At 44.4% G+C, this 24,524-nt stretch overlaps 1 protein-coding gene across 1 annotated transcript in view; it reads right to left on the bottom strand.

Moving 5' to 3' along the window:
• The window catches only part of TRIO (trio Rho guanine nucleotide exchange factor), a 357,580-nt gene that overhangs the window by 208,915 nt on the left and 124,141 nt on the right, over nucleotides 1-24,524 (bottom strand). Inside the window, exons 3-6 of the mRNA XM_086676230.1 lie at nucleotides 15,228-15,342; nucleotides 8,668-8,860; nucleotides 5,675-6,187; nucleotides 4,071-4,193 (exon numbers count right to left, since the gene is read on the bottom strand). Coding sequence (XP_086532356.1) covers nucleotides 4,071-4,193; nucleotides 5,675-6,187; nucleotides 8,668-8,860; nucleotides 15,228-15,342 — 944 coding nt within the window. The remainder of the gene's footprint in view (nucleotides 1-4,070; nucleotides 4,194-5,674; nucleotides 6,188-8,667; nucleotides 8,861-15,227; nucleotides 15,343-24,524) is intronic.

Here is a 24,524-nt window from a genome sequence, read left to right as displayed (position 1 = left end):
AGTTCGTCACAACGCTGCTCCTAGTTCGTCACAACGCTGCTCCTCTTAGAAGTTCCCCAAAACCCACCAAGACGCCTCTTTCTTTGGCTCCTCCCTCCCTATCCAGCCGTGAAATCTGATCATCCAACCTATCCAGACCCCTCTCCATGTTTCTGGCCTCCCCTCCCCTCTCGCGTGGTCCTCTGAGCCACTGTCCCTCTGCCACACCCCCTGCAGCAGCCTCCTCACTGCCACCTGGTCTGCAGCCCACCCAGTGAGCACCCTGAAGAATGCACCTGTGCACCTGTCCGTTCTTTCCCTCCATTTTCACCCAAATCTGAACTAGGTAGGGTACTCTGGGATCAGACTCCAGCCACAGACTCCAGCCTCTGAGTTCCCTTTCCGGGCACACCTGCAGGCTAGAATCAGCTAACAGATGTGCAGGGAGAGAGGGCACCTGTGGAGCTGCGACAGTCAGCCAAGGTCACAGTCCGTGGGAAACAGTCCTTGCCGGCTCTTATGGCAATAATGCTCTGACCAGCATCCTTTAGTCAAAACTAGTGGCTCCCCTTCTCACAGGTGTTCTGTCTCTCTAGTTGTGGGCCATTCTGGAAACACGCGTGATATCCAAAGGGCTTGCATACCGAAGTGGATTTTAAGAGCCACTGGCTCAGTTGGGATCGTGTGACATCTGGGGTCACGAACTACTTGTATTGCGAGACGTCGCTCGTTTATCGAGTTAAAACTTGTGAGAAACGTTTGCTCGTCTTGCGGAACACTCACAGAACAAGTTACTCCCGATCCAAGGTTTTACTGTAAATGCTAATTTTTGCTTTGTTTGTATCGTTAAAGAGGATATCAACCCCAAAGTCCTGCTGGAAGAGCATAAGCAGATGCCCTCTGTTGGAGCCCAGAGCAGAGCTCCCCATTCGGATGGCCCCGCCGTGGGAACCTGAGGGTATTCACTCCCACTGAGATGGCGTTATGTGTCCTGTGTCACCCTTTCGTATCCTCAAGCAGACTGCACTCCGCGTAGAGAGTGCCGGTCTGCGGATTACAGATCAGACCCTTCCCATGGCTGCATCACTGGCAACACAGAAAAAGGAACGTGGTGGCATGCAGTCCAAGAAACTCCCTCTGCACGAGTACGGCAACGTAGAATTCCCTGCGTCACGGTACCTGCAGCTAGTTCTTACTGGCACAGCTGTTAAAAGTATCCGTGACACACAATGAGCCCAACTGTTGGCGTCCCTTCGCACGCTTTCTTTACAGACTATCGACCGTGCATATTGATGACCAGCATTTTCATTTTGTCAAAAAATGTTTAACACACTGCAGGTAGCACAAGAAGTTACCAGGCCCTTGCTCTGCACCACTAAATGCCCCAGAGAGGCACCAAGCACTCACAGTACTGTGGTGGGCCAGGGGCAGGACGGGGCCTGGAACCGGCTGCCACCCGGCATGGCACACAGTTACCCTGCTCTTTTTTAACAAAAATCTCAACTTAGCAAAGTGATAGGAGTTTATTGTAAAGAATCAGAAGATAGACCTAAAAAAAGACATCATTCATACTTTTAAGAGTTTTTAATTTTCTTTTTTATTTTAGAGAGAGCACATAAGCATGGGAAAGGAATGGGGAGGGGGAGGGGGAGGGGGAGGGGGAGGGGGAGGGGGAGGGGGAGGGGGAGGGGGAGGGGGAGAGGGAGGGGGAGAGGGGAAGAGAGAGAGGGAGAGGGAGGAAGAGAGAGAGGGAGAGGGAGGAAGAGAGAGAGGGAGAGGGAGGAAGAGAGAGAGGGAGAGGGAGGAAGAGAGAGAGGGAGAGGGAGGAAGAGAGAGAGGGAGAGGGAGGAAGAGAGAGAGGGAGAGGGAGGAAGAGAGAGAGGGAGAGGGAGGAAGAGAGAGAGGGAGAGGGAGGAAGAGAGAGAGGGAGAGGGAGGAAGAGAGAGAGGGAGAGGGAGGAAGAGAGAGAGGGAGAGGGAGGAAGAGAGAGAGGGAGAGGGAGGAAGAGAGAGAGGGAGAGGGAGGAAGAGAGAGAGGGAGGGGGAGGAAGAGAGAGAGGGAGGGGGAGGAAGAGAGAGGGAGGGGGAGGAAGAGAGAGGGAGGGGGAGGAAGAGAGAGGGAGGGGGAGGAAGAGAGAGGGAGGGGGAGGAAGAGAGAGGGAGGGGGAGGAAGAGAGAGGGAGGGGGAGGAAGAGAGAGAGAGGGAGGAAGAGAGAGAGAGAGGGAGGAAGAGAGAGAGAGAGGGAGGAAGAGAGAGAGGGAGGAAGAGAGAGAGAGGGAGGAAGAGAGAGAGGGAGGAAGGAAGAGAGAGAGAGGGAGGAAGGAAGAGAGAGAGAGGGAGGAAGAGAGAGAGAGAGGGAGGAAGAGAGAGGAAGAGAGAGAGAGAGAGAGAGAGAGAGAGAGAGAGAATGAATCTTAAGCAGGCTCCACACCCAGCACGAAGCCTGACACAGGGCTCAGTCCCTCGACCCTGGGATCATGACTTAAGCCAAAATCAAGAGTCAGACGCTCAACTGACCGAGCCACTCAGGTGCTCCCCAAAGTTTAACAGTGCTTTTAATTGGTGATAACGCGACTGCTAATAATCACCATTTATCAAGTACTTACTTACTATGTGTTCAGCATTGTCTTAGTATTTTACAGATAGAGAGGAAATAAAATAACAGAACTCCAGGGAAGGCAGCTATAATCCCCACTTTACAGATGAGAAAACTCTGCATTCCCGCCCCACACTGCTGCCTTCCACACCACGCTCACATCTTCTCGATCCTAAATGTGCCACTAATAATGGTGGGTGGGGTGAGAAGACATTGTGTGTCCTCGTTTGTTTGAAGTGTATGTTAGCATTTCTTGTTTTTAAAGCATGTGATACAGTGGATTTGCACGCCTACTGCCTGTGGCTGCAGGGTCAGAATGGTCTGAAAACCTGATAAAAATTTCTTGGGAAGATATTCTAAAAAGCTTCCTCCAAAGGTAACATTTTGGCTCTCCTCATCTATGCCCAGGTTTGATCATTTAAACCAGAAATTCTCTTACCTCAAACCCCAGAACAGATATCAAACTTTTCTGATGGTGTCTACTACAAAAATTTTATTGCTAAATGTTATCTTTGAAACTACCTAAATTGGAGCATTTAGTTGACCAAACTTCAATTAAGTGGTATCTTAATTAATAAAAAAAAAAGCCCATCTTTATATTGCTTCAGTGCTCTGTAAAAAAAAAAAAAAAAAAAAAAAAAGAAAAAAAAAAAGCTATAAGGTCCACAAGTGGTTAATTCTCACAGACTGGCTCAAAGTCCAAACCAAAACTCTTTGTCCCTGAAAAGAAAATTTCTAGAAGCTTAACTGTCTATAGAAAGAACATATATGATATAGAATATAGAACATATATGCTATAGAATATATTCTATAGAATATAGAATATTTTCGTTGTAGTAACTCCAAAAATGTAACAAAAGTGCTACTTAAAATTCATTGGTCTTCTGCTGTTTTGCTTAATAGTCCTATAACAACCCCCCATCTGGTCACGACAGGCCACGGGAATCGGGGACATCAACCCCAAACAGAGCCAGGGAGCTCCAGGCACGGCTCATGTCCGGACCCCACTACTTCAGTTCAGCTTGGAAGGAAACGTCACGTTTCAGGAGAACTGGAGTGCGCCCCGAGGCAGACAGCAGGCAGGCTGGCTTACTTCTTCCTCGGGAAGGGCAGCCAGCACAGCGACAGTGGCTCTCGGGAGAGTCACGTGGTCACTGAGGAGCCTTTCTGGGGCCCCTGTAGGCTCCTAGGAGGGACAGCACACGAGCTAGCATCAAAATCATCCATGTTGAACCGGCCAAGTAACCAGTTCGAGTTCTACCGGTTTGTTTGCTTGTTTTCACATTTTTGCTCGTTTAAAACTTAAAAGACGCCGTGGATACCGCCAACACTGAGAACTTCCCACACCTGGAGGTCAGCTGCGACCACCGAATCGGTAGCTCCAAAGGCCCCGCACGGCCTCCTGGCAGTGCACTGGGACACCATCTGTGTAAACACCGCCCATCTGCTAAAATACTCGCACACACAAGCTACGTCTGTTCTGACAGCGTCTTACCATACAGTTCATGGCAAAGTGGTTGTGCTGTGTCTGGAGCTCCATTGCGTGAGGATGGCTGGTCCCAATCTCGGTGTAGCTGTTCAGAAACAGGCCCTTGTTGTGTGTGATCCAGTCAAACATCTACCAGAATGAAAAAAAAAAACAACCTGAAATCACTCCAGAAGAGAAGCGACTGGCACAGGCCCAGGAGCAGGACCAAGGCAATCAAGGGCAGTGTCATTCCTCTGATAACCTCTCGGGGATTTGGGTCCAAAAGATCCTTGACTTCTACAAAGTAAGCAGTTCGGAACCTGCAGGGTCTATGAGAAAATCTTATGTCTACTGCGTTCCTTTGACGAGGATGTAAGGAGCAGATGCTACTCTTTAAGGAGGTATTCAAATCCCTCAGGCTGATGAAAGCACTGCTCTTCAATTAAAGACCTGTTGGGTGAAATTAGGGACTTACAGGTATGTGGACCAGTTTTGCGATGCCCACAGATTACTGACAGCAATTCCAGCGACTACAAGATCATATGCGCTTTAGTGCAAACAGTATTTTAAAAGCTGTGCAAATGCAAACAATGAAATCTGTCATAAAAATAAAAAGGACTGGGGAAAAAATTTAATGATGACATCCCTCTCAAGGGTCAATACAGATACTACCTGGAAAAGGATGACAATTATGCTGTTCACAAGGAAAACCTTTAAGGAAAAAGGAGTAATTATCAATTAGTCCTGGTATCATGACTTGAACCAGAATCCCAGACAGTCACCTGTTTTTCTAGTAATTGAAAGGAAGATTTTCTAGCATCTTTGACAAGGCACTTCTTTAAACAGAAGTACATTGACAGATATATTAAAAGCTTGCCAAACAACGGTAGTGGCTTGTCACTGTTTGAAACAAAGGTTTGTGATACCGTTTTTTGTTTTTGGTTTTTGCTTTAAAAATATTCTCCTGTCCATGAAAAAAATTCAATGGGCTCAAATTAAGAGAGATCAATTCACTCATATTCATGGCTTACAACACAGTCCTATAAATAAGTGTTTCCACATTGCTAAGACTGAGCCTGTAACACAAACATTTGCTTGGACGGGTTATTTTGTCTGGAGCACAAGAATAAAAGGAGACCGTCAGTAATCACTGCCCATATTTCCCAGAAGCCATTATTTTTAACACATTATTCATCTTTTATTTTAAAAACATACTCAGTGATAGATCTGAACGGTGTTCTGTCACTACCTAGAGAGGAGTGAAGAGCAGTTATTAGCAAAACACGTACACAATTATCGCTTTCAATAACCTAATTCTATAAAATGTTCACTCTTTTAACTCGAGATACCATTCTCATTCATCCTACGGTTATCCTAAAGCAAACTGCCAGTAATTAATAACTCAGAGTTCCTAAAATAGCACGGGCCCGCCCAAGGAGGAAAACAGGGAGGGAGACTTAGGGCGGATCTCTGAAGTGACACTTGGCGAGTTCTGAAACAACGCCGTGAGAGTGGCTTACCCTTCCTTGGCCCTTTCTCCCGACCAAGGCGGCCCTGGCTGCCGGCCCCAGTGAGCCAGGAGGCCTCCCCCTCCAGGCTTCATTTTAGCTTCCCTCTCCCTGCTCCTTTACCTTCTCGGCATCCTGTTCAAACAGCCTCAGCTGAAAGCACTGGTCCAGCTTCAGCTTCCTCACGTGCCACATCTGATGCAGGTGCTGCCGAGTTGAGTGCAGCCGGTCCAACATGGCAGACACCTTGGGTAGGAGGCTCTGCAGGTCCGCGTTGCCCGAGCCGGAGTTCTTTTTGGGAAAGCTGTCACTGCTCTGAATCCTCTGAAGCAGCTTCTGTCCCTCTAAATCCAAGTCTTCTATGGGGGCTTTAATCACCTTCTTCTTCAGCTGCGAATGCTCCTCGATCATATTCCGAGCCCCCTCTAAATCCTGAGGCAATTCCTTCTTGGCGAGGATGTCCTGAAGTTCCTCCAGCCGAGACAGCATGTGGGTCGCATTGCTAATGTAGTCTTCAAAAGCAACTCTGATTTCAATCCATTCTTCATGGTTGTACTCCAAGCAGCCATCAAACTCGGGGGTGAGCTGAGAAGGATCAACTACTTTGGTAAGGCCTTCTAAAGAGACCATATTTGTCTTAAGAGGAAAAAAAATCATGTATGAGAAGATGAACCAAGTCTACGTGGCCTTATCATAATGCAATCTGCAATACTTACTCAGAGATTTTCAAACTTAATCTATAGAAAACATACCTTGTTCTGGCCCCATAAAAAATAAATGTAGATGAAAGAAACATTACCAGTATAGTCAGTGAAAGATAAATCTAGTAGAGCAACACGTTAGTCAGAACTCCTAAAATTACAGGATATGTATTTCAGGAGAGCTAAAGAGCCTGGATTTCTTTCCAAGAATGTGGAAATTAACCCACTACCTTAGGCACAATTACCAGGAAATGTCTTAAATTGCAAAACAGAGCAGAGGATTTACCAATTTTACTTCATCAATGCACTCTTTCTCATGCACACCACTCTACCACCTCACTCCCAGCAGAAAACATCGTAGAGGCCTCCTCCTATCTACCATCAAGCTAATGTCCTCCCTCTCAGGACAATGATTTGTGAGCTGGTCATTAAATGATAAACAGCGCTCCCACCGGACCACCATTACCACTCACCCTGTCCTAACTTCACCTCCCATCACATAGTGGATGCTAGGATATGAATGGCTTTTTTAAATTTTACAGAATATACAGAAGTAGCCAGAAAGGGGGCGGAAACTCCTGTCACAAAGCTAAAGACAGAGGGAGAGTTTCATTCATTGCAATGATCTGCCACAGTTCTTAGTATAAGCGTTGTACTTTCCAACCTAACAGTGACGAAGTTTTCATCCTTTACAATCTAAGCAAAAATCAGATTAACCTCACCCGACCTATACCACATGCTGCTGCAGGGTTACTACCAATACCGTGCCTCAAGGGAAACACAGGGAGTGGGAGAGGAGTCATGAAATGCAAAGACAAAGTGAAAGGAAAAAAAGATTTGTGGCCTAGAAGCAAAAAACAAAACAGAGAAAGGCTGGTTTAGCCCCACCTCTGTCACCTCCGGCCTTAGAGAGACTTAGGAGTGCATCGACTCCAGGATGGCTGGCATGAGAACCTGCAAAGAGCAACAAACTGGGCTAGAAAGACGGGCTGCTCCCAGCCCAGCGTGCTGGCCTGCAATTGACTGTAGGTTCATTCCTGTCTCATTTGCTCAGACTTTTAATAACACCCACGGATCTAATCACTTCACAGAGAGAGGCCGAGGCTGGTAACAATGTAGAGACAATAAGCTCAGTAGAAAAGCTGGTACAGGTAACTTTAAAGGCCCAGAAGGAGAGATCAAAATTAGACCAGCAAAAACGTGCACGCATTATATTGCTAAACCGTTATTTCTGCTTAAAACGTGTGTAATTAAAGACAACCTGCTTTAAATTCTGTGTTAAGAAAATAATAAGACCCAATCAACTGTCATCCAAAATCACTCTTTACCGTGTGAAAATAAGGGCTTACTGGTTTCATCTTTTACCTAAATTTCTTGAATGTAGTTTCAAATTAAAACTAAACTCAGATATCAGATTGAAAATCGGTACCACGGAAGAAGATTTTAAAATGTAAGTAATACCCATGTGAAAACACTTTGAGAAGTTAACAGGTAACATAAAGCTTGAGAATTAATACTGTGTGATGTGCTTAATACTACTGTTGTTGTTTACCTTATCGACACACATGAATACATCACTAAAACCTACTGTCTGGGCAAAGGTGCTAAGAGAAGCAATCTATTCAACCAAAAATCATTACATCTTATTAGAAAACACTCTATTACAGAACAGGGCATGAATCAATTTTCAAGCTGGCCAGAATACTTTCTTCCCATAACCATTTCATTACACGAACTGCACCAAAGCCTTGTCAGAGCCTTGGTAGCTGAAGGAGAGGTGTCAGTGGGAAGGGAAGTTAAATTAGCAACAGGCTGAGGCTTTTGTTTTGTGGACCGTCTGGGAGACCGCGACCGTATGTGCTGTTGAATTTGGCACTCGGTGTCATTTTTAGAGGACTATCTCCCTTCTCATAAATGAGAGAGCTGATATATGAAATACCTAACAGATCATTCTCTCCATTTAGCAAGGACAAGGTAAAAACTCCGTTTCTTCCGGACATGTGAAGCTGGGAATGTCTCCACGATGTTCCCTTATTTCTAAGACGGAGGCAAGGACAATGAATCTGAGGCCACACAGAGCCACCAGGACTGGAAGGTAAAGCTATTTTATCAGGCGAAAAGGGAACCTTGTCCTATGCTACACACCCTGTACCTCAGCAGCCCCACCACCCAAAACCAAGAGGACTGGAGCCTGTATCTCCCTTGGGAAAAATAATCCAGTACGATAACGGGATAAACGAACCCATTTTTGTTGTTTTACGCAATAACTAATTTTACATGCCACATGTAACAAGATGTGCAGCTCCCATTTAATATGTGGCTTTAAAAATCTGATATCTAAAATGAGAAGGAAAAGTCCACTTTCAAGAAACCACACCTATTGGTTTAATTGGTCTGGCTACACATGGAAGTTACCTCAAATTCAAATTTAGAACTGCCAAAATTAGTCCTCTGTTTCTGCCAAAAGTTGTCTGGCTTGATTATCAGGGCAACATGGATGCAACAGGGAAAGGACTCCTGCAGTATCTTCAGAAGAGGCTTAATGGAGTCCCACTTGGACCCACGCATGTCCACGATCACCGTGAATCCTCGCTTGCAGACTTCTTCACTAGAGAGAAAGAAAAAATAGGTTTAAGCCATGCGACCCTTTCTCTGAGTCCCACCAGGTGAGGCTGACTCCTGTCTGTGGGGCTCCGTACGGTCAGGTGGGCTGGTGGGGAGGGAATTTCTCGTCTTTTGTGTATTAAGTGATCGCACCCATTGTCTAGTAACTATTACAGCAAAGGTCCCTGGTGAGCACCAGTGGGGACAGACCCCTGACAGGTGCACAGAGCCCAGGTGGGGAAGGTCACAGATCAAAGAACAGCAGTCGCAAGAGCCTCCCAGGTATGGAAACCACCCATCCCAGTGCACTGGAACTTTCCAATGTCCCATTTTGTCCCCTTTCACTGGCTCAGGCCTCTGAGCTATCTCGGAGGTTCCCTGAGGGTCCTTGGCACCCTTCTGGTGGGGTTTTGGTGGTAAACAGATTTTCATGGTGATACTGAGACTTATTTGTCTTTTTCACCGGGTTGCAGCAGTGACATACCAGCCCTCAGCACTCCCCTCCGCATTCTGGCAAGTTTAAACAAACAAAAAAGCCAGTTGCTCATAATTATTAGTAGTTCTATTAAATCTCAACCCCTGGGTACATGGGAAATATATGTAATGCACTTCTGTAATAAAGAATATCCAGAGTTAAATCGCCCTTGAAGATAGGTTACAAATCCTCAGTCACACTCGGTGAGAACTCCGGTGTTCATGCGGAAGCTCTCCAGAGACTTCGGAGCAGGCTCACCCTTGCGGAAGGGCCGTCATCCTAGCTGTCTTGTGGTGGACACACGCAGTCCGTGCAGGCGGCTGATCCCGGTCAGACATGAGCCAGATCGTGACCGCCGCTGAGGTCACCTGGAATCACACCTACGACCCCAACTGCGCGGTGACTAACTTGGGTTTTCACCCAACGTGAACGTACGGGCCTACAGGAAAGACACCTGACATTTCTCTGTCTCGGGTAATCACCTGAGAAACTAGTAACCATTTACAGTTATAAATTCATACAGTTACAGTTCATAAATTAAAACTCAAGAGAACTAATTGCTACCGTTTACGTGAAGTTAAAAAGCGAAAATAAATTAAGTCAAAACTAAAACCAATTGCTGGGCTGCCTGGGTGGCTCAGGCGGCTGGGCGTCTGACTCTTGATACTGGTTCAGGTCATGATCCCAGGGTCGTGGGATTGAGCCCCAAGTCGGGCTCCATGCTGAGCGTGGAGCCTGCTTCACACTCTCTCTCGCCCTCTGCCCCTCTCCCCTGCTTGCGCTCTCTCTCAAACAAACAAACAAACAAACAAAAAAACCAGTTTCATGTTCTACTGCATAAGTTCATCCTCTACCTTCCCCTCCCCCTCCCCACATGAACGTGTGCGTGTAGACACCATTCCTTTCCTTATCTTGATGCATCAGAGTAGCCATTGTTCCCAATTTCACAGATGCAAAGTTCCTGTCACAGCTACATCCATGTAACAGGCGTGTCACAAAACATTCCAAACAGTCTGTGGAGACACACCCTGCGTGGGTGGTGGCACAGGCCCCAGAAACATGGTGTGGAAATCCACCAAGAGATGACAAGGCTGATCAGCGGCCTAGCTTCTCACTCAGAGGTGGAAACTGCTAGGAATGCTTTGATGCACTTCCGTCTACAACTGCACGTGAATAAAAACTCCTAATGAGTTAACACTCGGCTCACACGACCCTCCTGGTATCATGTTTCCCTGTCTCAAGTAGGTCCCGGGCCACAAACGAGAGAACAGCACAGGCCTCCTTCACAAATCCTAGAAGCAAACGGGGCTTCCAGAAATGTCTCCCAAAATCTCCCAAGTCACCGGGAGCATTCCGGACTTCTTCGGGCTCTGCCTGAGCAGAGGGAGCCTGCCCCAGAGGGACATCCCACTGCGGACGCTCTACCTGCAGCCACACAACAAAGGAGGGCGACTGTGCAGTGCAGCCGGGCCCTTTGGGCCTCAGTGGGTGCCATCTGCCTGGCTGCCCTCGGGGCATCGGCCCTCACCACATCAGGGCCAGTTCTCCGGCAGCCTGTGCCTCTCCTCACAGAGCGCTACGCAGCGTGCACAGAAAACCGCACCCTCCGCTTGAAAGGGGCTGAAAGGGAATCCGGAGTAACTCCAAGCTCAACGACAGGAACAAGTCAGGGAACACCACAACCAGAAGGTACTTGAGCTGGCCCAGTTTACAAAAGGACTCGCTATCCACCCTCCTCCACAATCAAACCAACCACCCAGTGGCTTTTCAAGTAATGAAACAGCACGTGAACTGGGCTGGGAGTGCACATCCTTACAATCTGTCTCTTTACCCAGTTAAAAGCCAGTCCTTATTAAGAAAGCAGTGACTTGTGGAGCACCCGGGTGGCTCAGTCAGTTGAACATCTGACTCTTGTTCTTGGCTCAGGTCATGATCTCACGGTTCCTGAGATCGAGACCCGCATCGGACTCCACGTCTCCAGTGAAGAGCCTGCCTGGAATTCTCTCTCTCCCTCTCTCTCTGCCTCTCCCCAACTCGTTCTCTCTTCTCTCTCAAAACAAACATGGAGAGAAAAAAAAAAGGAAAAAAAGAAAGGAAGATTTGCAGGCTCCCGAACCCAGGTGTATTTATGAGCAGCTAACCAATGCGGGCGGCTGTGTACAAGGGAAGGGGTCCACGCGGCCCTTCCCGGAAGACAGCGCTCATGGGAAAGTGCGGCTGTCAACCAGTTACTTCAGCAGTTTCACCTAAGAGCCTCATTTTATCTGTGAGATAAGGCAATTTTAGATACAACTAAGGTCCCTTTTCAATGCTGGTCTCTGAAAGAGAGAAACGCTCTTCAGTTTCTAGACGAAGAAAGTAGCTTTTTATGTGAATGTTCATGAATGAATCAGTCAAAAGTCTTCATATTACTTCACCAGTTACAAGAGAGTTGAGGTGACTTATCCATGGAGCCACTATAAATCATTCTAAAGAAGGTAAGACGATCTAGAACATAATTAGTTGCGTGTATTTCAAACAATAAGAGCAATAAACACCTAGAGATGTACCAAGACTGAGGTTATTCTCATCACTGTGTGGGAATCCCAATTATACCAGCAAGAATTTCTAGTGAGACTTGTTTCTCCTACACACAGTTAATGGAAAATTTCCTTGCAAACTAATTCCATGACATTTACTCTATTACTTCAATTGCTTATAAAAAAAAAAGGGGGGGGGGAGGAAGGGCAGAGAAGGTGACCCAAGTAATCCTCAAACTCCTCAGCACTGCTCAGCTCACTTCGTGTTGATCTTCGAGGGCCACCTTTTAAGAGGCACGTGCAGAAGGAAAACAAGATAACCCAGCTCTAGAGCACACATCCAAACGAAAAATAAAGGAAGGAAAACGGAAGAGTGTGTAGAGATGATGGAGATTATCGGACTGTTTCTGAGGTAGCGACCCTGTGTCAGGCGTTGCCCTGGGCACGGACGTTAAGTATCCTCAGTCATTACTCACAATGATCCCACGTTACTACCACATTCTGTACATCAGAAAACTGATAAAAGTAATGTGCTTGGGACACGTCACAGCTGGTCCGACTCTGCTGCCCGTGCCGTTTGGATGGCACACTTCTCCACATCCGGGAATGCAGGGCCCTGAGACTGCCCAGCTTGAGGGACAGCAAATGGTAGCTACCTTCACATCCCAGAAACCACCAGGAGTAACGGACAGGTAAAAGAAGTCTCACGACTCCCAGAATGATTCATGCCACTCTGAAACTATAGCAACAGATAATCAGAGTTAAACACAAGCAAACCCACCAGTGGAAAAAATCTGCACACCGTTAGTCTGAGAGTGGTTTTATGGACCCTCCTGTTTGGCTAAACCAGAACAATGTTCCTGCTACCCAGCACTCCAGGGAGACAGAGCAGCTCATGTCTGGTCTGGGTAGACCCACGCAAGGGGCACAGAGGACTCATTTTTTTGTCCCCTTTCTCTATTTGGACCACTGTGAAATTTGCCCACTATCACTTGAGAAATGGGTCATTTACACGTTCATCCCACTTATCTCATCATTTACCAAGTCAGGCAAAGGATGTTTCCTGTCACTGGGAATCGTAAATACAAAAGCAAACCCAGGCAATGAAATAAAAGTGACTGTGCTCAACAGCAGAAGGTTCACCCTTCAATACGCTTCAGTATCTGTAAGTGAAATGACAGGATTCTTGGGTTTTTTTATAAAATATTCTGGGGGGGGGGGGAGGGTCAGAGAAAAACAAGACTGACAAAATCTGATCATCACTGAAGCTGGAGCTCACTACACTATTCTCACTACTTTTGTATACGCTCACAATTTTCCACGACCAAGTTTGGTAGGTTTAGGTGGGTCATGCAGATGATCCAAAATACACGTGGATCAATTTTTTTTTTTTTTTTTACAATGTCAGTGAAATAAAACCAATTTTAATATTTACAATCGACACAGATTTTAAAACCAGATAGCAAGTTGCCAAAGTTACACACAGCCATTCCACTATGTTAATGTTTTCAAAACTACGCTGGATATATGCCAAATTCAGCTTTCTTATTATACTATGTGATGAGTATCACTTTGGTTGGCAGAGATTTATTTTTTACACCGTCCTCTGAATTTGTTTCTTCTTCCACCATGAGTCCAGCACCGAGCACACAGAAGAACTCCGTAAACGGTGCTCGTCAACTGTAAGCGCTATTTATAAATGATAGCGAGTAGACCAAAACTTCTAAACCCCTTTCTAACTCACGGTGTCAACAGTTCAACAGCCCAAGAAAATACCAGAGTAGGAGGAAAGAGTGAGTTCTTCCATACATCACTTTGTCCTTGATGATGCAAAGTGACTGCTGTCTCATAAAGGACGCCCAAACCGGAAAACCCACCAACTTCCTCAGCAGGCCAGACCGTCAACAGCAAAAGCTGACTTTCCTCAGCCACAGCAAGGATGGGTTACAAATGGGCACTGCTGTCTTCCTTTGTTGGTGTCAACCTAAATAGGCCAGGAGTGTCCCAACCCACGTGCTGTGGCAGATCCATGACAGTCACCTCCACCTTTGAGACCCCATTGACGCTGCTACTGACCAGCTCTCATCATTCTCTTGCATAACACGTTCATTAACGTGACTGTCTACTGTAGCCTATATAATGACCGAGTTCTCCTCCACACGTCCTCGTTTGGCCTCCTCGTATCCCAGCACGCTGATTATGCCCCTTTTAGCACATGCCTTTCCTTTTCCTCACAGGGAAACACCCCTCCAACCCAAACACACGCAATCTCTTTTCTGCAGACATGCCTAAATCCCTGGACTATATCACAGCGGTATTCTTTTTCCAAAAAAAATCACCTGGAAAATACAGCTTTGCCTGTTCATAGTGTTCTTCAGAATCCACACTAAACCACCCTATCACTAATGGGGTCTCCAACTGAATGGGGATTCCCAAACGTGGCATATCACCTGGTAAAGATTTTTAAAGCCCCACCAAACATCATGCCACAAAATCAAGAGAATACTTTTAAGAAAGAAACTGAAGCTCACAGGTACCTGGGTAGCTCAGTCAGTTAAGCATCTGGCTCTGGATTTCGGCTCAGGTCATGATCTCACAGTTCATGAGTTCGAGCCCCGCATCAGTCTCCATGCTAATAGCGTGGATCCTGCGTGGGATTCTCTTTCTCCCTGCCCCTCCTCCGTTCACACACACTCACTCTGTCCCTCTGTCTCTCAAAATAAATAAATTAACTTCGAAAAAAGAAAAAAAAAAAAAAAAGCCCTGAAGCTGAGCCTGAACACAAACACATTTTTAGAAACAGCATTCCATTTCTGGTCTTACAGCACACTGCGTGCTAGTACCAGATTCACCGATGACCGTCCACCTCCAGCACCACATCCTAATCCCAGCCTCGTGGGCGTCCCAACTCCATCACCTCCACACGAAGCTCTTCAAGCAAGACACATGCTTCTCATCTCCACACCCAGAAGTGCTGTATACAGGACAGAATGGTCACAAAATGGAAATAAGGAGAAAGATCAAGGGGCACCTAGGTGGCCCAGTCAGCTGAGCATCCAACCTCAGCTCAGGTCATGCATCGCCTCACAGCTCGTGAGTTCAAGCCCCACACGGGGCTCATTGCTGTCAGTGCAGAGCCCGCTTCAGATCCTCTGTCCCCCTCTCTCTTTGCCCCTCCTCTGCTTGTGCGCTCTCTCTCAAAAACAAATGTTAAAAAAAAAACCAAAAAACAAAAAACAAAAAAAACCAGAGTCTTTAAAATAAAAAGGGAGAAAGATCATGATTTTAGTTCTGTACTGTTTCGTCTGCTTGGAATTCAAGTCACATGTCTTGGGACGGTGGCAACACTGAGTAACCACGAACCACACGGAACTTACCTAGGGATACAGGCTAGATACGAAATCAGTCTCCTGAGGTCCTCCTGTCGTATTCTATCATGATTGCTGCGGGCTGGAAACGTTAAAATGGGACCTCCACGTTTATCTCTGCCACCTGAAAAACAAACATTTGGAGCACACTTAGACAGAAACAGAGAGGACAGGACTCTTCATGCCACCGGAGGTCCATCGTCGTCACCGAACCACTCATGTAACGTTGTCCCTCCACCAACTGCATGGCCAGGAAGGATGGAGCAAAAGGCAAGAGCCCTTGCTTTGGCAGAGACGTGGATGGGCTACTTCATCCCCTCCTGGGATTCTGAAGAAGAACATGTCTGAGTGCTGCCTGTCACCTGGGAAGCCATCACAGAAGGCCCTGTCTTTGTCTTCCTGCGTGCTTCCTGCTTTCTTTAACTTTACGTCTGCAGGGAATACATTTCCACACATATGTGCTTCATTCACCTTAAACCAGCGCCTCCCCACACCTCACCTCTTGTTCTCCCCCAAGCTGCCCCCATCCTGCCCTCCCCAGCATGCTAAGCTCTCAACCAAACTGGGTTGTAGGTCTTGCAAGAAAGAGACAGAATGGTCTCCAAACGTTATCCTGGATGGTGACTTTCTATAATCTGGGATCTAGGGCATCTTCCCTGTTCCAGGGCAGTACCTGACCCCAGCAGTCAAGCTTCACCAACCTCTCACACAAAGCCACACACACACACACACACACACACACACACACACACACACACACAGACACACACACACACACACACACACACACACACACACACACACACACAGAGACTGATTGGCATTTGAGAATGTTACAACAGAACTAAGTTACCTTAAGGTGTTTAGAAAAATTATGTCACATACTAAGTACAAACCTCGGGTGACAGGCAGGTGTGGCCCTCATTAACACACTGAAAATCCTAATGAAGTCTGTTGGTATCACTCAACATTTTTGGTGAAATTTCTAGATATATTTTATTACTTCTCTCACTGTTTTCACAAATTACAACAGAGAAGGAAAATCTAGCCTTCCCAAGCAGATCCTTCCTTAGTTTTACAGCTCTGATCATCTATCTGTCTTCAGAGGAACCGCAGTAAGATCTCAAACTTCAAGTCACAACATGAAACTCTTAATTATTTTCTCATCTTATTTACTTCATCAGCAGAGGTAAAATTAAAAAGCAAGCAAACAAACACTAACAACAGAAAGCCAGATTCTTTCTTTTTAGAAAAGCCAAAGAAGTGTTCAGCACAAGATGTTGGAATTTTAAAAACACATTTCACCAATTTGGGTTTTTACCATTTCCTAGAATGATTAATAGTGCCTCTCAACAATAATGAAACTCAATTCTGATTCTGAACACTTAAAATGATCCACATGTACTATTTGGTCATGCAATCCAGAAAAGTGTTGTTATTTACAAATCCAGTAATTCAAGTATTAAATGGGAACAATACTAAATCATAGCCACTGATACATGCTACATATGGATTCCAGTCCTTAACATGCGGGCTCAGATTTCAACATCATGACGACCGCATTAAGAGGTTTTATCATTCCAGCTTTATAATTAAAGATACTAAAGCTTCAATAAGGATGGGGGGAGGGGTGCTGGCTGGCTCAGTCAGAAGTGCCCAGAACTCCTGGTCTCGGGGTCATGAGTTTGAGTCCCACATTTAGTGTAGAGATTACTTAAAATAAACAAGTGAAATTAAAAAAAAAAAAAAAAGACAAGGGGGCTATGCCACATGGTCACAATCTGGGTACTTTGCCCTGACAAGAACTTACAAAATTTTTCACACTAGTAGCTTTAATTCTCTCTAAAGTAGCAAAAATGTGCAGAAGGACAACTGAATGATGGTTCCTAAGCTTCTTTATGAACAAAAGGTACTATTAAAAGTAAGAAGCAGTACTGTTATAAATGCCAGAATGTCATCACCAAGTAACCTTCTGAAATATCAGACAGTATTTTTAGGGTAATACTAATGAGGGCCAATGGTATTTTGGGGGATTACCGCTTATCCCCAGGATAAGACAGGCAACAACTTCAGTATTTTTTTTCTTTTTTTTTGGTCTCCCAACATCTTTGATACTTTTCAAAAGAGAATCAATCTCCTTGGTCAAAAATACTGCAGATCCACATACAGAAATTTGAGTTCTTAAAAATGTACTAGGATATTTGGCTGAAAACATTCACCCCACTTTCAGTAAAGAGAATAGCATCTAACATCTTCCTGGGCCAACATTCTGAACTTTTTAAATGCAAAACAATATTTGATTCAGCAGAGAGACGAGATGACTGTGACCCATGATCAACTCCTCCCTCTGGGTCATCGTATCTCACAAAGCAAGCAAGGCTATACGCGCCACCATGGGCGCCAAAAGTTGAACCCAAAACCGCCCATCAAAGACACTCGTGTGGGAAAGTGCCATTCTGCTCCCCGAGAAGTAAATGCCAAGTGTGAGGAGTCCTGACCGCCTCTGTTCTGCTTCGCCTGTCATCCAGATTCCCCCCAAGCTGGCAGCACTAAGGAAGAGTCCCCTGAGACTCACCAGCAAGCTCATCCCCCAACTAGGCTCTCACTTGTGTCCTAAAGAAAAACCTTATTTACACCCAAACTTGAACTCTAAGAGCAAAAAAAATACTCACTTTACCTTTTTCCTTTTCCCATAACAGAGCTTCAGAAAACTCACCGGGATAGTTTTAAAACTTCAACAAAAGTCACTTACGAAGTAAAAACCACATATTCTCTATTTAAGTAATAATTGTTTTCACCTGCTAACCTCCCTGCATCGGGGTGCATCTTCCAATCTGTGGTGTGTCAGCGACAGGCACATGTCAATCACCCATCTGCTGACCACACCCCCTCCCAAGAAGTTAAAAAAAAAAAAATCTTAGAACCCATGAAACACAGTATCAAAGAAGCACCGTGAGCCTCTAACGGGCTTAAAATCATCGCCACATACGCCTCTTTGGATTATACTCTCCAAGATTTAACCTGGTACCAGTGTCACAAAGGCAGAAGATACACCACAGGAACATTGTCTGGGTTATGAAGCAGAATTACAACTTTTAAGTTCTTGTTCCTTAACTAGTAACAAGCATGATGCTCTAACTCAGCAAAGCTTCACTTACCGGATGTACGAGTGTGTATCTGACGTTGACCTGCAGCCTCAGGGACAGGCAGGTGGGACACGTCAGTCCTAGTTTATAGACGGGAAACGCACTGCCTTAGTTTCTACAGGGAAAAGCAAAGGGCAGGAAATCCATTTCCTGCACGATTTCCTGCACGTACCAATGTCCAGGATGTCTAAGAATGAATGGGTCACAGTCCCTGGATTGCTACATGTCTATAATCAAAAACGAACAGCTTGTTAAGGATTGCCTATCCAAATGCTGTGTTAATTAAAACAAAAACAAAAACAAAAACAGAATAAGAAAGAAAAAGAAAGTATAGTTTTTGTTCCTAATGACACTGTTGTATGTTCAATTCCTACAAAAACTGTCCTTCCTCTCCCCGTTCTCCATTTTATTTCTGTAAGGCACCTCTCACCTTGTGGTAAGCTACGGGGTTTACACAATCTTTTTGTTTGTCTGTGTCGCTGACTAAATGGAAGCTCTATGGAGGCAGGTGTTGTTTGTTCACTCACTGACATCAGTATATACTTTCAAGGCCGAGGAAGACACTGGAACAAAAAGTACACTCAATAAATCAGTATTTGCGGAATGAATGGATTCTACATGAAGTGAATTAAAAATACCTACTGTCGGATATCAGGAAGTTAAAAACAGATGTGCCTAATGAACATTCCTATAGAAACACAGATGCTAAGGTTCCTGTCCACATGGGAAGGAAGGCTGAGGAAGTCCAGCATTATAGCTTCAAGTGTCTGTGTGACACTTCCTGAAACCCAGAGATACTTATTTTCTTGTCTAAAAGGTGACACTCCAGGGGACATGGGCTCTGGAGCAACGTGGCCCAGAATGACCACAAAAGCAGCTGGATTCAGAGTTGCCTCTTCTTCTTTACATCAATTAGGAACTCACCTTTCATCCAGTTAGAATAAACTTCTCTTGTAAGGAAGGCATACTTACTTTGAGGAGTATCATGTAAATCTCAGTGAATCAACTATATTTCTCTCTGTATGGTCCTTATTTGAATTTCTGGATTACAGCCCCAGTGAAAAGGATTCTTTACACCCCCATCCCCCAAGGAGCAGGCTAACTCACAGCAGATCACGAAAAGCAGATTTTACAAAGGAAAGCTCTGAAAAGGCATGATTTGTGAGAAATTGTGGCTCCCATGAATTAAGTCTGCCATCAACTAACCAAACTCTGTTACGAGGTGTCCACTGCCCCCCACCTCGCTCTAGGAGCAGCCAAGGCCCACAATGGCTCCACAGCCCCCTACGTTCACATGCTTGCCTCCTGCAGCCAAGTCCTGACAACTAGGAACCGGTTTACAGAGTATTTCAAAGGAAGACTCTACAGGGACTCTGGATGCAGCACTTGGAAAGCCTCTGGCAATACCCAGCCCTCTGGTCTGTCATTATGGCTTCGGACTGTGCCAGATGCTAACGGAATAACCAAGATGGACGGGAGGTACCCCCTTCCCTTTCCAGAAAATGTAGAACTCTGCAAAACTGAACCAAGAGGAACAGTGGTGAGTAGTCCAATAGGAACAGCAAACCTCTGGCCAATCAAATCCTACTCTCACTTGCAAAGGTGAATGATGTTCACCTTGCCATCCCTAGAACAATTGCTTCCAAAAAAGCAACCCTAATGTCTATCAGCAGGCAACAGACTGAACCAAGTATGGTACAGACACACAACAACAGAGTTCATACAACTGTAAAATGGTGTGGCCCCTCTGTACTAAGTCTCTCTTCTCCAGACTACTGGTTCAGTGAAACAGCAAGCAGAAAAAATGGTGCATGGCTACATTACTATTTCCCTCCGGGAGGGGAGGGGAGAACAGATGGAGAGAAAGAAGTGCTCATATTTTACAAGGGTAAGGAAAACAAACAAACAAACAAACAAAAAAAACTAAACAAAACAAAAACAAAAACAGGTTTCTTTTGGTGGAGGAGGGAAGGTACAGTAGAAAAGGCAGGGAGAGAAACATTTCTCTGTACTTTAACTTTTTTTAGATTTTAAGCCTGGAATGATGTGCACATTGAAGCAAGACGGGGTGGTTGTTTTTTTAAGCTTTAAAAATGTAAAATGAAACGAAACAAATGATGTGGAGTTTCAAGTTGTCAGTAACTTGCCGCACAGAGACAATCCCATATTCTACGGGCTTTCATGACACAGCAGCAGGACTGTATGTTCCCAGGGGCATATACCCTTAGGACAATAAAACAAGAACAGAAGTATCAAATTACATTCAGGGTCTCATAGTGTAGCAGTAACATTGGCATTACAACGTAAACACACAATTATGTTGATGAGGGCAGGCACTAAGATTTTCACTATAAAGGAGACACAAATGTAAAATCAAAGAAACATATGATACCTGTAATCCTAAATTTGCATTAGAAACTTTAGTATAAAGTCATGACATCTTTTCTTATTAAGAAAATATACATATACACACAATATATATACACATATTGCCTGGATGTGTCCACAGGGGGAGCAGAGATAGTAACCCACTCAACCCCAAGATGATGACCCACGCCAAAGTTGGACGTTCAACCAACAGAGCCACTTAGGTGCCCCAGAGAAGAGAAAAATTTAACTTCATAAGAGATGAAAAAAACTGTAATTGAAACACATCAAATATTAAAAATCACAGGTTTTTTTTTTATCAGTCTGAAATGACTAACGGTCATTTTAATTCATCTGAAAACTGATAAGAATCAATCATTTTTCCTACTTTTCTTGTATTAAATGTGTTCTCAGGGTAACCAAGAAACTGATGAAGGGATACTTCTCTTGTAGAATATCCAAACCGATAAAGAACAAAGGATGTGGGGTGCCTGGGTGGCTCTGTCAGTTAAGCACCCAACTCACAATTTTGGCTCAGGTCACAATCTTTTGGTCATAAGATTGTGCCCTGAGTCGGGCTCCACACTGAGTGGAAAGCCTGCTTAGGATTCTCTCTCTTCCTCTCCCTCGGCCCCTCCCCTGCTTATAGGTGCACGAATGCTCTCTCCCTCTCCCTCTCTCAAAAAAAAAAAAAAAAAAAAAAAAAAAAAAAAAAAAAAAAGGATGCAATTAGAATGTCACCATTTTGCATTACATAATGAACTGTAATAAAATACCAGATTCTAAACCATGATCATCAATGAATGCTTAACATCAAAGAAAAAGAAACAGCCAACCCCCACCCCACCCTGCACCACACACAAATACAACTCCCAGTAGGACTACCCACCACCACCCAGTAAGGATTCTTGATTTTTGCCTTCTTCCTGCAAAATCTAAGCTAGGTCTGATCAAGCCTCAAGACCCAGCTCCTAGTTTACAGGAAAGACAGGGGAAGGAGAGCATAGTAACTGACCACCCACAGGTGCAACCAGCAAAAGCTACAATGTAGGGAACTCTACAGGAAAACACCATTTCCTCACCTAATAGTTAACACAGGGGATAAGATAAATACAAGGATAAGGAATAAGAACCTATAGATTGAGAGAAACAGTCAGAAGAACCAATTGCAATGTATATCCTATAAAACAAATTGTGAGACAAGCAAGGATGTTTGAATATTGCCTGGCCTCTTTTTATATTAAAGAATTACTGCCCATTTTTTAAAGCCGTTAATCGTACTGAGGTTTTTTTTAAGGAATATAGATGAGTGACCCATGGATTCATGGAAATTCATTATACTATTCTCTCTCCTTTTGGATGCTGAAATGTTTTATGATAAAAAGGGGAAAAAAGTGTTCTTAACTCTGGTGGTGGTCAGTGAATTCTTTTGAGGTCCAAACCCCAATGGCATAGGAATCACATTAGTGGTTGAGTATACACATACATGGTATGTATTATACATTAACATATACATTAAATAAAATGTTAAATATAAACTATAAAACACTTCTTTTATTGCCCCTACTTCTGACCTGAAGCATGAAATCAGGTTTGTCATCTAACCTCATTTAACACACCGTCTGCAGGAGCTGGTAAGTACTTTGCTCTCTTACGTATCTGCTTTTTACAGTAGCTGGCGAGGAGACTGAGGATCAGAAATATTCAAGTTCAAAGAATCCCTACTGGGTTTTTTTGGTTTTTTGTTTTTTTTTTTAGAGATTTTGACCTAATAAGTAACTCCCAGAATCACTGATCTTTTGGCCTGCTTTTTCAAAGCCCTGGTTATTCCATTTAGATTTAATTTACTAAAAACTACTCATATGGAGAGCTTTTACAAATGCACCACAATAAATATCCCCTAATACTTTTAAAAACAGGATCAGAGCAAGAAGTAGACTGGCAGTTGGGAGCCCAGCAGTAGAAGAAATGGGGACCGGGTAGGGGCTCTTTCGGAGGCAATCAAAGTGTTCCGGGATTAGACCATGGTGATGGTTTCACAACCTTGTGAATACCCTAAAATCCACCAAATCATATACGTTTAAAGGACAGATTTTATGGTATGTGGATTATATCTCAATAAAACAGATTTTACTAAACAGGATTAGAGGTATAAATTTTTCAGAAGTTTACTCCTTCATTGTCAACCTTTCACATAAAAAAAAAATCACCATGCAAAAGTAACAAATTTGTTTTTAAGTTAGTGCTTTTTTTCCATTTTTCCTTCCTAAGCAAAATAACAGCAAGCCTAAGAAAATCAGCAAATGATATCATGCTAACATAACTCGCCAATTCTGGTTATAAAGTAGGAAATACTCTACAATTGTGGTGGCACCCACCAATCATTTCCCTGACACAGCTGGTGACTACCGTCTCTAATATTTTTAAAGTTCTGTACTAGTTTGCTACAGTGAACTTCCCTCCCCACTAAAAAGACCCAATTTTAATTAACCCTGAAGAATTTAAGGTTTGAGTAGTCAGGATAAACTCTGAAAGACAAATGAGACTTTATTCCTTCAATTAGTTTAAAGGGAAATAGTTTCAGCTTTGATAGTAACTTAGATAAAAACAACAACAACAACAACAACAACAACATCAAATGAGGGGTACCTAAGTGGCTTAGTCGGTTAAGCATCTGACTTTGATCTAGCTCAGGTCATGATCTCATCGTTTGTGGGATCGAGCCCCACAATGGGCTCTGCACTGATAGCGTGGAGCCTGTTTGGGATTCTCCTTCTCTCTCCCTCTCTCTCCACCCCTGCCCCACCCCCTGCTTGTTCTCTGTCTCTCAAAATAAATAAAGCCTTAAAAAAAGGAAACATCAAATGAGATATTCTGTATTAAGAGCCTAATAAGGAATGAGTATAAATAAAAATCAGCAACCCTAGCCTCCCGTTCTTTACGTGCCTGTCTCCAGGAGCTTAACCAAAGAATCAAGCTCTCTCACCACAGATCAACTTTAAAAATAAAGAACTGAGGAACACGTGAACTGGCTTTGAGCCTTCTTACTGATGCCTCTATTATTTGTAAGCAGAGGCTTCTCATTATATTAACTTTAAAATCCATCTGTAAGCTACAAATCAGGAACTGACAAACTGTGGCATGCGTCCACATTATGCAGTTTGTCGGTAAATGATTAGGAAAGAGCAAAGGGTACTTTAAAAACTTGGTGTATGGGGCGCCTGGGTGGCGCAGTCGGTTAAGCGGCCGACTTCAGCCAGGTCACGATCTCGCGGTCCATGAGTTCGAGCCCCGCGTCGGGCTCTGGGCTGATGGCTCAGAGCCTGGAGCCTGTTTCTGATTCTGTGTCTCCCTCTCTCTCTGCCCCTCCCCCGTTCATGCTCTGTCTCTCTCTGTCCCAAAAAAAATAAATAAACGTCAAAAAAATAAATAAATAAATAAATAAAAACTTGGTGTATTATAAGCAAGGAGAGGTTTCTTTACTTTTGTTTTGTTTTCTCTTGTAGCATATATTCTCAACTAGCTGAAGTGTCTTTCTTTTCACAAACTTCTATCAACCTTCCAAATGCATTCTGAATTAGATTCACTTCAGCCAAATCATCAAAGAGTGTTTACGAGGTGCCAGGAAACACCACTGGCCATAAAGGTGTGATTAGTAACAGCACCACAGGGAGCTGCACCCTAAATATAGACCAGTCCCACATGCCAAAAGGACACACCTAACACATAATAGCAGCTGGCAGCATTATACATTTAAAATAAAATGTGTTCAAAAGGAGACTCAGATCAGCGT

Source organism: Puma concolor, chromosome A1, assembly GCF_028749965.1.
Source record: "Puma concolor isolate L17-30 chromosome A1, mPumCon1.1.hap2, whole genome shotgun sequence".
NCBI classification, from domain to species: Eukaryota; Metazoa; Chordata; class Mammalia; order Carnivora; family Felidae; genus Puma; species Puma concolor.
Note: the sequence above shows the minus strand (reverse complement) of the source record. Positions and strands in the feature narration are given on the sequence as shown.